This window comes from Fusarium fujikuroi, chromosome FFUJ_chr09 (assembly GCF_900079805.1).
Source record: "Fusarium fujikuroi IMI 58289 draft genome, chromosome FFUJ_chr09".
NCBI classification, from domain to species: Eukaryota; Fungi; Ascomycota; class Sordariomycetes; order Hypocreales; family Nectriaceae; genus Fusarium; species Fusarium fujikuroi.
Genome location: NC_036630.1, coordinates 2,574,417 through 2,586,495, shown reverse-complemented (window position 1 = coordinate 2,586,495; position 12,079 = coordinate 2,574,417). Strand labels below are relative to the sequence as shown.

Genomic DNA, 12,079 nt, shown 5'->3' with positions numbered 1-12,079 from the left:
TTTGACCCCTCACGCAGGATTTCCGGGGCCTCCATCGCCAAGAGCGTGGGGGTTCATCATCCCGACCTGAATTGCCGAGTATGTCCCGGAGGTTGTTTACCCCAGATTTCTGCCTTGGTGGGATGTCAGAGTAGAGCGAGAACGACACGAGAACTTGGATAGCGATGGCATGTTGCAACCGAAAGGAGTGATCACAAGACCTTTGGATTATAATGATGTATTAAACTGCTGTATACTCTATTGCTTTACCACTCTCTAATACTGCCATCTGGACCATGGAATGTCTTACACTGCCATGGCTCTGTCTCTTTGGCAATCCTGATCACCATCTCTTCGTCAATCTCAATCCCCAAGCCGTAACCCGTCGGAGCCTTGACATGACCACCTTCTAGATCAAACACACTCGGATTCTTGAGATACGTCAGTAGATCAATGTCTCCAGCCTCGGTATTATAATGCATCCCCAAGCTCATCTCCAAAATAGCAAAGTTTGGTGATGACAGCGCCACCTGAACAGAAGCAGCAAATGCAACAGGTCCCAGCGGACAATGAGGCGCAATCGCGACATCATAAGCTTCAGCCATATTGACTATACGCTTCGTCTCAGAAATACCGCCTGCGTGAGCGATGTCAGGTTGTAGAATATCAACACTTGAATCTTCCAGAAAGCGCTTAATATCCCATCGTGTATACAAACGTTCACCGAACGCAATTGGGATAACCGTCTGGTCAGATAGCTTCTTGATAGCCTCAGGGTGCTCAACCAGAATAGGCTCCTCGATGAACAGAGGTCTATGAGGCTCAAGAGCTCGTGCGAGTTGCTTGGCCATTGCTTTATGACACCTTCCGTGGAAGTCAAGACCTGCGTCGAGACCTAATGCCTTGACCTGTTTGAGACGTTCAACGGTGCTGTCAAGGGCGGATGGAGAGTCAATCCATCCCAGGTCTTCAGTAGCGTTCATTTTGACGCATGTGAGGCCCTGCTCAAGGCGCTTCTTTCTACATCTTGTTAGCATATGTTGGAAACTGGAGTTTTGGTCGCTTACGCAGCTGCTTCAATATCTGATGGCCTGTCACCGCCGATCCAGCAGTAAACTTGGACCTTGTTCCGCACTTTACCACCGAAAAGCTCATAAATGGGTACCTTCAAGTTGCGACCTATTTCTGTAAGCTTAGGGCTACCCAACAGCGCGGTATCTATAGTCACCTTTCAAATCCCATAAGGCGATGTCAATGCCTGAGATGGCAGACATAAAGACTGGTCCGCCGCGGTAGAACCCATGACGCCAGAAGGTTTGCCAGATGTTTTCGATATCGCTACCACGTCAGTTAGATACAGTTCATTTTGCCGCTCCGGGACAACAATGCTTACTTTGCTTCTTGTCCAATAATCCGTGGGATCATCTCATCCAAACACCCCTCAACAGCTAGATCATGGCCCTCTAGCGTAGCCTCACCCCATCCATACTGTCCATTCTCATCAACGACCTTGACCATTAGCCATCGCGGCTTAACACGGTAGTACTTGACAGAAGTGATCTTGGCCATTGTTGCTATGCTTGTTTTTACGAGTGAGACTTGGCCCAGACACGAATTTCCCCGACCTTTTAACCGTCATGACTCGGCTTCCCCGCCGACAACCTCTCGGCTAACACGACATCGTCAGATTTGACCCGGGAACCCCCACGCGTAAAACAGGTTCTGTGACCCCCACGAACTAAAGCACTACGTAAATCTGGGGTAACGAGCCGCACGATGCAGGGTTCATTTGTATGCTGTGCGTCAGAGAAAGCCGTGTTTTTCCACCATTGCTGGGTGGTCACGTTGGCATGAGCTCCATTACGCCCAGAAACCTTGCTTGACCCCGAGTCAATGACAGAAAGTGCCCCCGACTCTTCAAGCATGAAAGTACGCTGATGAACCGGGGATGTTTTTCTCAGAGCCTTGGTGTCACTACGCGAAGATGAATGGGACAGAGACGTGTATGAACATGTTGGTAGATATACAGTGATTGACTGACTCATTGAAGAGCATGAAATATGTAGAAAATCCATGCTTCTGGAAGCTATCGTCCCATCCATCCACCATCAACAGTAACCAACTCCCCAGAAACATACAAACTTCCCCTCCCCGCCAAAAACACCGTAACTCCCTTGAAGTCCTCAGGACATCCCCATCTCCCCGCTGGAATCCTCGACAAAATACTCTCAGCCCTCTTCTCATCATTAATCAGCGCCTCATTCATATCCGTAGCAACATACCCCGGCGCAACAGCATTCACATTAACACCCTGACTCGCCCATTCGTTACTCAACGCCTTCGTAAGCTGTGCGATCCCGCCCTTTGCTGCTGCATACGCGGGCACTGTAAGGCCGCCTTGGAAGCTGACGAGTGACGCGACGTTGATGATGCTTCCGCGATGGCCGCTTGCGTCGGGTTTGCGGGTTAGCATGTATGAGCCTAGGTCGCGGCATAAGGTCCAGACTGTGCGGAGGTTGACTTGGAGGACTTCGTCCCAGTCACTCATGGGGAATTGATGTGCTGGGTGTCGTCGTTGGATGCCGGCGCAGGTAATTAAGATGCTGACGTCGTGGCCATCGGCGAGGATGCGTTTGCTGAGATTCTCGACTTGTTCTTGATTGCTGAGGTCTGCGGTGTATACGAAAGCTTGTCGGCCAAGTTTCTCGATTAAGGCTTTTGTCTCGGTGTTTCTTTCGTCTCTCTTAATGGTTTCAGTTAGCTTGGCAGGTCACAGCAACACAAGAGACTTACCTGAACCAAGATGATATCTGCGCCTGCTTCTGCAAGTGATAGGGCCATAGCCTGGCCGATGCCTCTCGTCCCGCCAGTAACAACAGCCTCACAGCCCTTCAATGAAAACAAAGATTCCAAGATGCTCATCATGATTGCAAGTGATTCAATACACTTTGTAAACTCTGTGATGTAGTAGGTAGCCTAGAACCTCAATCGTTCCTGATCAAATGACAGTCCACGAGCTACACCCCAGATTTAGACGCCGAACCAGTGTTGCATCTAACCCCATAGAACCATGAAGTCAATAACTTGTCATCTCGTGTGACCCCCACGTCGGGCCGACTCTGCTGTCGGCTTTCCATCCGTGTCTAAACGATGATCATCTGCGGGGAAGAGTCTGGGGTAATCCTCCTTCCATGGCATTCTGGGCAGATTTGCATGTCGGGCAATAAACACGGGGGAGACAGTGAGCCTTGATCGGAAACGTGGGGGTTTACTGAGACGGGCGCAGGTCCGGTTCAATGCCGTCGGTCCGTCGTCATTTTGAGGTTAGCTGAGATTTGGGTCGGAGCCGCTGAGCTGCTCGCTGTAGAGCGTGGGGGTAAGCCGATTGAGATTCTACATTCCTGCTAAGCCATGCGATCTAGGCGGTATGTGAACGAGGAGCTGCATGGGGCAGAACGAAGGTGACTGACCACCCAATCATGATTTCCTTATTCTTGCTGATGTCTTTGATCCCTAACCTGTACTTGGCTCCACCGGGCAGCTCACTCGATCCTGTCAAAGGCATACAACGCTTTAATACTAAACCAGGTCTCTAGAAAGTTAAAAGAAATGTTCATTTCTCATTTTGTAGGCTTGAATTGTGACATATTACTCTCGGACTGGCTACTAGGATTGTCTCAACACATCTGCTGGAGTTGACAATAGCTATGCTTAAACCATAAGATCAAATACAACTTATGAGTGAAACTATTGTTACTTTCCAATGGACCGGTATTCGTAAAGCGTAGCCCTCATCATGACTTTGTTGTCTTCATCGCCACTATATTTTCTTTACAAGCTATGGTTAACTTCAATAACCTGTACTTACTCACACCCAACAAAGTGACAGCGAGAATTCTGACTTCGCATTTCCCTACCCTGCACAATCGTTAAGCTCACATACAGCTGCTATCGGTTTTCTCTTTGAACAGATAATAGTCTACAGTAACAACGAGGGTAGTGTGAGTGTATGGACCAAAAAGAGAATTTTCGTGCATCATGGTAGTCTTGGATTGCGACAGTTCCTCGGGTAGACTGTGTACCGCACTCAAAAACTCGCGCACGCACGTCAAACATCTTCAGCTGTATCTAGAGGCTCCAGATGGTTCGATTTCTTCAAAGATCAACGATCAAATCTCTCAATCAGACAATGCGTGCCCCCAATGCAACATACCCGTTCCAGCTTTCACATGCTATTAATCCATCTCGCAACCATCAGCTTCTGCAGGGGATAGACACCGGTAAGGCCACCTAACGCTGCACTGAAGAGAAACCCCTCTGATAAGCCGCAATTATGCGCATCTCCCATGGCTAGAGCTGGAATCATGAGGCTTTACTGTACATGTGAAATTTGAGACATGCACCATGCCGGGTCGACAGTCAACCAGGCTAAAAGCGGGTCAAAGCTGTCAGGCTCAGATCCGAGTGGTCGCAGTGAACAGCAAAGAGAGATCTGAGATAACACAGCGGTCTAGATCGTACGAGAAGGATATCACAAGGGAAGACGGCTTTAGCAGCTGAAGACGAGGAGCGGCTTTTGAACGAGACCCCCACGTCAATTGCCGACGGGTGAGGTCAATTGCCAGGAATTTCGTCAGGAGCTTGGCTGTAGCGGTGTTGTGAACGGTTTTTAGGGCGTTTTCAGCGAAGGGGCACTAATTCCGCTCAAGCCGCAGCGCTTGACAGGGCAGGAATTCAACACTGCCTGTGTCTGACGGAACCTATTGCCAACGCTGCAATGAAAGATGCAGTTCTCAACAATTTCGGGATCTGTCCAATTGCCGAAACAGGTCAGATGCAAACAGCCCAGATCTTCCCCCACAGAAATTCTCCTTACCATGCACAGTCACATTCCCTCAGGTTGACAGTCAACCACACCGCGGTACACTTCCGGCCACATTCCCCATATCTTCTCCGCATCGTCAACCCCCACGTGCCAATAATGACGTTGACCTCAACCATTCCGCTAGGCTGATCTTGGCCTCGGCAATACAAACCACACGAACAATCAAGGTTTCGACCATGACTCGCCATTGCCTGCCCTTGGAGAGTAGCGATCGACCATGTGGAATTTCACCGCTCGTCGACAAACCCCGCTACTGTCCACAAATCCCCCAGATTCTCGCTCTTCCCCAGACTCGCTTCTACTCGCGTGGGGGGAAACAAGCCTCTAAACTCTATGTCATTGACACTAACGGTCTTTCCGTGAAATAGCTAAAGGATAAGAAGGTCATTGTTTCTTCTCACTTTGAGATCTGCATTCCCTCATCCATTCATCACTCCCTCACTACCATTAGCGGAGTTCAGCAAAATGTCTACTTTCAAGGGCGACGATGCTCCATCTCAACAACATGCAGAAGACGTTGAGTCTCAGATCGCGAAGCCAGATCTTCATCCTCAGAATGGCGATGCTGTCGCTCAGATGATCGGTGCTCAGCACATTGAAGTCACCGAAGAAGACGTGCGTTACCTCTCTCCCTCAACTCACCCTTCAATCGTCTAACTCTCATCTAGAATAAACGCCTCCGCCGAAAGACCGACAAACACGTCCTCTCCATCCTTGTCTGGGTCTACTTCCTCCAGATCCTCGATAAATCCGTCCTCGGCTACGGTGCAGTATGGGGCATGCGCGAAGACACCAACCTCAGCGGAAACGAATACTCAATGGTCTCCTCCATGGCGCCCATCGCACAGCTGGTCTGGCTACCATTTTCCTCGTGGCTGATGGTCAAGATTCCTCATCGCATTTTTATGGCTAGTCTTGTGTTTGGCTGGGGTGCTGCGCAGACGTGCATGGCCGCTTGTACTAGCTACCAGGGCCTTCTTGCGACGCGTTTCTTGCTGGGTTTGTTTGAGGCTGCGTGCTTGCCTCTGTTCTCGGTCATTACGTCGCAGTGGTATAGACGCGCTGAACAGCCGATGCGTGTGGCTTGTTGGTATGGAACGAATGGCCTAGCGAATATGTTTGCTGCTGCGCTTTCATTTGGTCTGGGCCAGATCAACGGCTCGCTTGCATCGTGGCGCATCCTCTTCCTCTTCGCTGGCCTCATCACCGTTATCACAGCACCAGTTGTGTACTTGGTCCTTGACAACGATATTCCTTCTGCGCGCTTCTTGACCGAGCACGAGAAGCTTCAAACCATCGAGCGTCTGCGTGCCAATCAGACTGGTACTGGAAGTCGCAACTTTATCTGGAAGCAGGCTTTCGAGGCCCTCATTGAACCAAAGACTTGGCTCTTCATCAGCATGGCTTTGTGTCTCAATGTCACTGCCGCTGTAACCAACACCTTTGGTCCTATCATCGTCGGTGGCTTCGGCTTCGATAAGGGCGTTACATCGCTTCTCAACATTCCCTTCGGCGCTGTACAACTCCTCGTCATCTTCCCCGCCTCTTACCTTGCCCACCGATACCGCGTCAAGTCCATCTTCCTCATCGCCGTCATGCTCCCCGTCCTCGCAGGCGCAGTCATGCTTCACCAACTTAACCGCGATCACGTCGCTCCTCTCCTAGCAGCATACTACATGCTCGCCTTCCTCTTCGGTGGTAACCCTCTCATCGTATCCTGGATGATCTCCAACATTGCTGGTACCACTAAGAAATCGGTCATCATGTCACTGTACAACATTGGTGTTTCAGCTGGCAACATCATTGGACCTTTGCTCTTCAGCTCCAAGGATGCGCCGTACTATAAGCCTGGTCTTACCAAGACTATGGGTATTACTGGTGCTTTGATTGGTGTTATCCTTTTGCAATTGGTCAATCTTATGTTCTTGAATAAGATGCAGGAGAGGAAGAGAGTCAAGAATGGAAAGCCTGCCAAGATTAGGGATTTGAGTATGGAACATCACTATGTGGCGAATGCTCAGGATAATGATGAGGATGGTTTGGGACAGAATGCCTTCATGGATCTCACTGATTCCAAAAACGATGAGTTTGTCTATGTCTACTGAGTGTCGACGCAAGGTATTCAATTAAATAGGAGTTACTATAGCGTGTTGGTTGTTAATTTATGTGTTTAATCACTCTTGTTCTCTCGATGGATACATAAGAATATGCTGGCCACATAAGCTTGCTTTCGATGTTCACAGGTAGTACATCGTGTGTGGTTTAAACTTCATGTACTTTCGAGCCTCCGACTCTTCGCTCAGTGTAGATGCGACCGGGACTAGGCCAAAGTCGACGTCTCGCTTAAAAACCCTCACTTTTTGGGAGCTGCTGAGGTCCTCGGGTGCAATGTACGCCACTTCATTTGCTAGGTTCAAGTTACTTTGGCCTTAGATACATTCCTGGAGGCTGGCCGCGAGCAGCAATAGGGTCACGGTTGAGTACTAAGTCTATCTCGGTATGAAAGGATTCACCGATAGTTGAACTTGCAACAAGGCGAACAAACACCAAAAAGAACAAAAGCGCATCGAATATGATAGATGTACTAAGGGTATACCATTTGACTATATACTCCATGAACCTCGTAAACTACTAATCATGAAACCTTCTCACAATCGACCCATGTCAATCGTAGTAAATCAATTCAGCACCGACACCTCACTGCCTAGGCCCAACGTTACGGCATAGTGTGCTTATAGAGACATTTAATCGGAGTTGAAGGTCAGTTCAGCACGCTCAATAATAGGCGGGGGCTTGACAATATTCTTCTTGCGGAGGATGTGTCGCTTGAAGAAGTATGGAAGCCAAACCCTTGTCTCGTAAGAGATGAACTGCTTGGTAGGGACAGAAAAGACCTCTGATATATCATTAGTAACTGCTTGACGATATTAGACTTTGGTGACTTACGGTCAAGTTCTTCGAGGGTGAGTTGCTTGGTCTCGCGGACGAAGCAAAAGATCATGCCCCAGGCAATCAAGTTGAGTCCAGCGTAGAAGCCGACTATGATATGTTAGTCAATGCCGAATGTGATCAAAGGTAATGAAAACGTACAAGCTCCAGTGGGAGTCATGGCATTGGTCATTCGGGGGAATGTAAGACCGAGGACACCAGCTATGGACGTGTTAGTGAAATACAATTGACCAGGTTCTGGAGATTTACCAAAGGTGTTGTTGATGCAGACAGCCCAGGCCATACCCTGCTCACGCTGGATGGTGGGGAATACTTCTGCAGAGTATTGAAAAGCAACAGGGCCTTCTCCGAGGGAGTAGGCGATGGTGAAGAGGTACACGAAGCTACAATATTAGCAGGTGAACATTTGATGAATGGGGTAAGAAACTTACAGAACCACGGGACCAATCTGAGCGCCACGGCTGCCGCTGTGATTGAGGAGAGATAGACCAGCGGCCAACAAGAACACACACATGAAAGGGAAGGTCTAAATCATGTTAGAAGATATGCATGAAATTCAGTTTCGATGACTTACGATAAGACAAAGAGTTCGTCGTCCCTTGGTGTCGATGAGGAACAAGGTGGGAATAGTGGCGATGACCTGAATAGCACCGTATCCAAGAGAGGCGTACAAGGCCTGGACAGCTGTGTAGCCAGCGTTTCGGAAGATGGTGGAGCTGTAGAACGAAATGACTGAGATCGTTAGCTATTGAAACATCACAGAGAGGGAATGACTTACTGTTGATACCGCACATCTGCTGCGCAATCATGACAGTAGAAGCGCCATAGTTCGCGCGCCTGATGCGAGGCACAGCAAAGCAATCCCATAAACGCTGGAAATAACCCGCACCCCTCGCAACAGTCAATTCCTCCTCATAAATAATCCACGAGTAGTAAAAGTCCCTAGCAGCAATGATATCATGCGCTCTCAGCCTCTGCATCGATCTGAACCCCTTAGCATGCTTCCCATGCTTCATCAACCAACGCGGCGACTCGGGGCAGAAAAAGATACCAATACCGAGGAGGAACGAGGGGATAAAGGCAGAGCCGAGCTGCAGGCGCCAGGAGATTCTGCCGGTGTCCTTGACGATGACGTTGGCGCAGAAGCCGAGGAAGATGCCGACCACGACCCAGAGCTGCCAAAACATGACGAGGGCGCCGCGGACGCGGGCGGGTGCCATCTCGGCGGAGTAGATGGGTACGGTGGCGTTTTTGGCGCCGATGCCGATGCCCATCACGAAGCGCACTGCGAAGAGCTCTTGCCATGAGTGAGTGAAGCCGGAGGCGATGGGGGTTGCGGTGAGACAGCAGGCCGTGATGAAGATTTCACCACGACGACCGAAGTAGTGGTTCAGCGGATCAACGATGAAAGCGCCACTGCACTCGTTAGCATTACTCCAACCCGACTGAAGCGTAGTGAATTGTAGTCAGTTAACTTACATCAAACCAGCAGTCAAAAAGATAATCGAATTGACTAGTCCCACAATCCACTGATCACGAACACTATTCTCCTCATCGAGCCCAAATTCCTGGGGAAACGACAAGTTGGCACCGTTGGAACCAGTCTGATCCCAACCCTGAGTCGCAGCGCCAATGGCGCACAGTGAGATAGAGTACCAGAGCATCTTTGGGCCGTGCCACTTATGATCGCGCTCGTACTCGAGGGCTTGACGCTCATCTTCCTTGAGCTCCTTGACCATGTTGAATTGCTCTTGGTCGCGGGCGACGAGGGCGGCGCGGGAGAAGAGTTCTGCGTGCTCGGACATGCCGTGGGTTTCGGCGAAGACACGCGCATCGTGAGCTGCTTGTTCAGGTGTGACGCGCTGCAAATTTCAATGTTAGTAATTGAAGATAAATTGTATACACCAATTGAAGTGATGGGTGAGTTTCAGATCAATTGAGTTGGGGGTCATCATCGCCGAGCTTCTTGGCGATTTGGCTAAGAAGGCTCGGCGATGAGCCAAGAGATCGCCAAGCGTACCTTGAGTGGGTTCTCCACGATGTTCACGGCAGTCGAACCACGACGACCTGTAGCACTGGGCGGTACATGGCCAAGACCATTCTTCTCATTGTGAGACGCCTCAGGGACATCAGGGCCCAATTCCTTGTTATCCATTGTGAAGGTGAGTCTTGATGGTAAAGATGGAGGAAAAGTGTGAAGGACTGAAGAGCCAAGAAAAAGACAGAGGCCAAGGGTAGGTTAAATAACTTGGCAATTGAGAATGCGGGTGAGACCTGGGGCGGATGAGTTTGGATAGGATCATCGCTCATCCCCGGTTCATCCCCATCTTGTGAGCCAGTCTAAGGATGAGGAGGTAGGGAGGATGGTGGGCGGGCGTTTAAGCGTATCCACCACATGCAACCTTTGGATATATCTGACCACCAGAATTTGGAGATGGGCTTGGGAATTGTGGAAACGTTAAGGTTATTGTCTCGGAATGAACCAGGGGCTCTCTCTTTATTCTCTTGTCTGGGGTTGCACTGAATGCTCCGATGTTAGACACGGGAGTTGACGGGGTAACTTTCCATTCCAACGGATGATTCCACTGTTCACAGTATCTCACCGTTAAATTACCATTATCACCAACATGAAAGAACGATTGCCAATGTCTTACTATCTCTCGCATGAGAGCGATATCAACGGCAACGATCTCAACCTCACCTCCTCTTTTTCCCCATGGAGATCCCTCATGAAAATTGGAGAAGCTCTCTCCGCTCCAGCGAATCATCTCGACCTCTCCACGCGCTAGCAAAAAGCCGCTGAGCACCTTGAAATTTGGGGTCTGGGGATTTTGCGGGCAGGAAACACGATACGTACCGATTAATTCGGCTGCCTAAACGTCATCGGATAAGCGGCACATATGACGTAGTGGAGACACTTGCCAAGGCATCCATATTCTTGCCCTTCCAAGTGGAGATGTCCTCCAGGCATCCAAATAAAAAATACAGAGCTCCGTCCTAGCGCTCCCAATTTGCAGCCATTTTAAACGATTTATTGCTTTATGGTCTGAGAATGACTTTGTTGAGGAAATATCCCTCAAGTCTAGACGCTCGTAGCTACAAAACTTTGATCAATCTGCCGTTGGGAAAAACTTGCTCTTGACTACCGTATGTGCAGTGTAACATCACCGAGACATGCGCTAAACTGTAAGGGTAGAATGCTCTGTGAGAATGAGACCATGGACGCTCGTTTTTGCCATTTTGAGAGGGTTGGTGCGACGGTGGAATAAGGGTGCCTAAACGGAACGATCGGCCTTGTTTGTGTCTTGGCTTGTACGAGTTCTTCGGGACCGATCTGGCTGAGAGAGCGTTGGTGAGATGGCGGGGTTTTAGACTGGCCCTATTGTTTGTTGAAATGCGGAGATGGAATGAACAACGCCTGATGATCTTGATCAACACATTTCAATTCATTAGTGTTCAATAACGGGCGTTGATCACGTCTGTCATCTAACTGTGTTGGTGTCTGGTCACTAATTGGACAAAGACTCACTCCATCAACACTCCATCTCTGACCCACGATCATCATCCCCGGATTGTCGCTGATCCATGACCCCCAGATTATCAACACGATACCCTCAGACATTCACGATCTTCACCAGGATACCAATACCACATATCCTCCTGTGATACTCGATCTTGCATTGTCTCGTGTCAAAAAATCAGGCAGCCGAGTTGTATCAGACCCTTTGCACCGTAACCTTAAATTAAGCTTATGGGTATAAAGTGGCTGCACCCTCCAGCCGCACTCTTCTATACGACAATCACCCAACGCTTTTACAGTAACTTGTTAAAGAAATAATTGAGGGCATCGTTAAAGAAACGACGTCATCGGGAATACTGCCACTTTTACGCCCGCCCTTTCATTGTTGCTTGGTCTGTCACGCAGGCTTGGCAGAGTCCCACTACGTCATAGCCTCGCAACTTTTCCCGCTTACATCCTCGTGAGCGAAATCCAGATTCGACATGAGGGGAACCTGGGGTAATATGAGTCTACCCTATTTCATGAGTTTGTACGTATACACACACAACGCAGTGACTTCTTATCCTGCTTATCGAAGATGACATGCCAGCCTTGAAAGTAGCCAAAACACATGTACTTCCAAGTAAGCTTCAGAGTTAGGCATGATCAGACCCGCGCATACTTGGGTATATTCAGCTGGGTTGATCATTTCGCGGATAAGTCTATGGCTTGCACGAGGCCCAAAGCATAGCCATTAAAATGTTCCC

The 12,079-nt window shown here is 49.3% G+C and overlaps 4 protein-coding genes; 1 reads left to right on the top strand and 3 right to left on the bottom strand.

The window, feature by feature from the left end:
* Positions 1-245: 245 nt before the first annotated feature.
* On the bottom strand, positions 246-1,548 carry FFUJ_09331 (probable starvation sensing protein rspA; the record flags this gene model as incomplete). XM_023568779.1 has 4 exons in its annotated part: positions 246-999; positions 1,047-1,158; positions 1,208-1,317; positions 1,373-1,548. The coding sequence occupies 4 exons, from the start codon at positions 1,546-1,548 to the stop codon at positions 246-248; spliced, it is 1,152 nt and encodes a 383-aa protein (XP_023435922.1).
* A 517-nt stretch (positions 1,549-2,065) lies between these two features.
* Positions 2,066-2,901, bottom strand: FFUJ_09332 (related to 2-deoxy-D-gluconate 3-dehydrogenase; the record flags this gene model as incomplete). XM_023568778.1 has 2 exons in its annotated part: positions 2,066-2,722; positions 2,773-2,901. The coding sequence occupies 2 exons, from the start codon at positions 2,899-2,901 to the stop codon at positions 2,066-2,068; spliced, it is 786 nt and encodes a 261-aa protein (XP_023435921.1).
* A 2,428-nt stretch (positions 2,902-5,329) lies between these two features.
* On the top strand, positions 5,330-6,969 carry FFUJ_09333 (related to allantoate permease; the record flags this gene model as incomplete). XM_023568777.1 has 2 exons in its annotated part: positions 5,330-5,479; positions 5,533-6,969. 2 exons carry the CDS (start codon positions 5,330-5,332, stop codon positions 6,967-6,969), a joined length of 1,587 nt encoding a protein of 528 aa, XP_023435920.1.
* A 639-nt stretch (positions 6,970-7,608) lies between these two features.
* FFUJ_09334 (related to myo-inositol transport protein ITR1) lies at positions 7,609-9,968 on the bottom strand (the record flags this gene model as incomplete). XM_023568776.1 has 9 exons in its annotated part: positions 7,609-7,760; positions 7,811-7,903; positions 7,955-8,014; positions 8,063-8,196; positions 8,245-8,339; positions 8,388-8,545; positions 8,592-9,229; positions 9,293-9,675; positions 9,834-9,968. The coding sequence occupies 9 exons, from the start codon at positions 9,966-9,968 to the stop codon at positions 7,609-7,611; spliced, it is 1,848 nt and encodes a 615-aa protein (XP_023435919.1).
* Between the last annotated feature and the right edge of the window lie 2,111 nt (positions 9,969-12,079).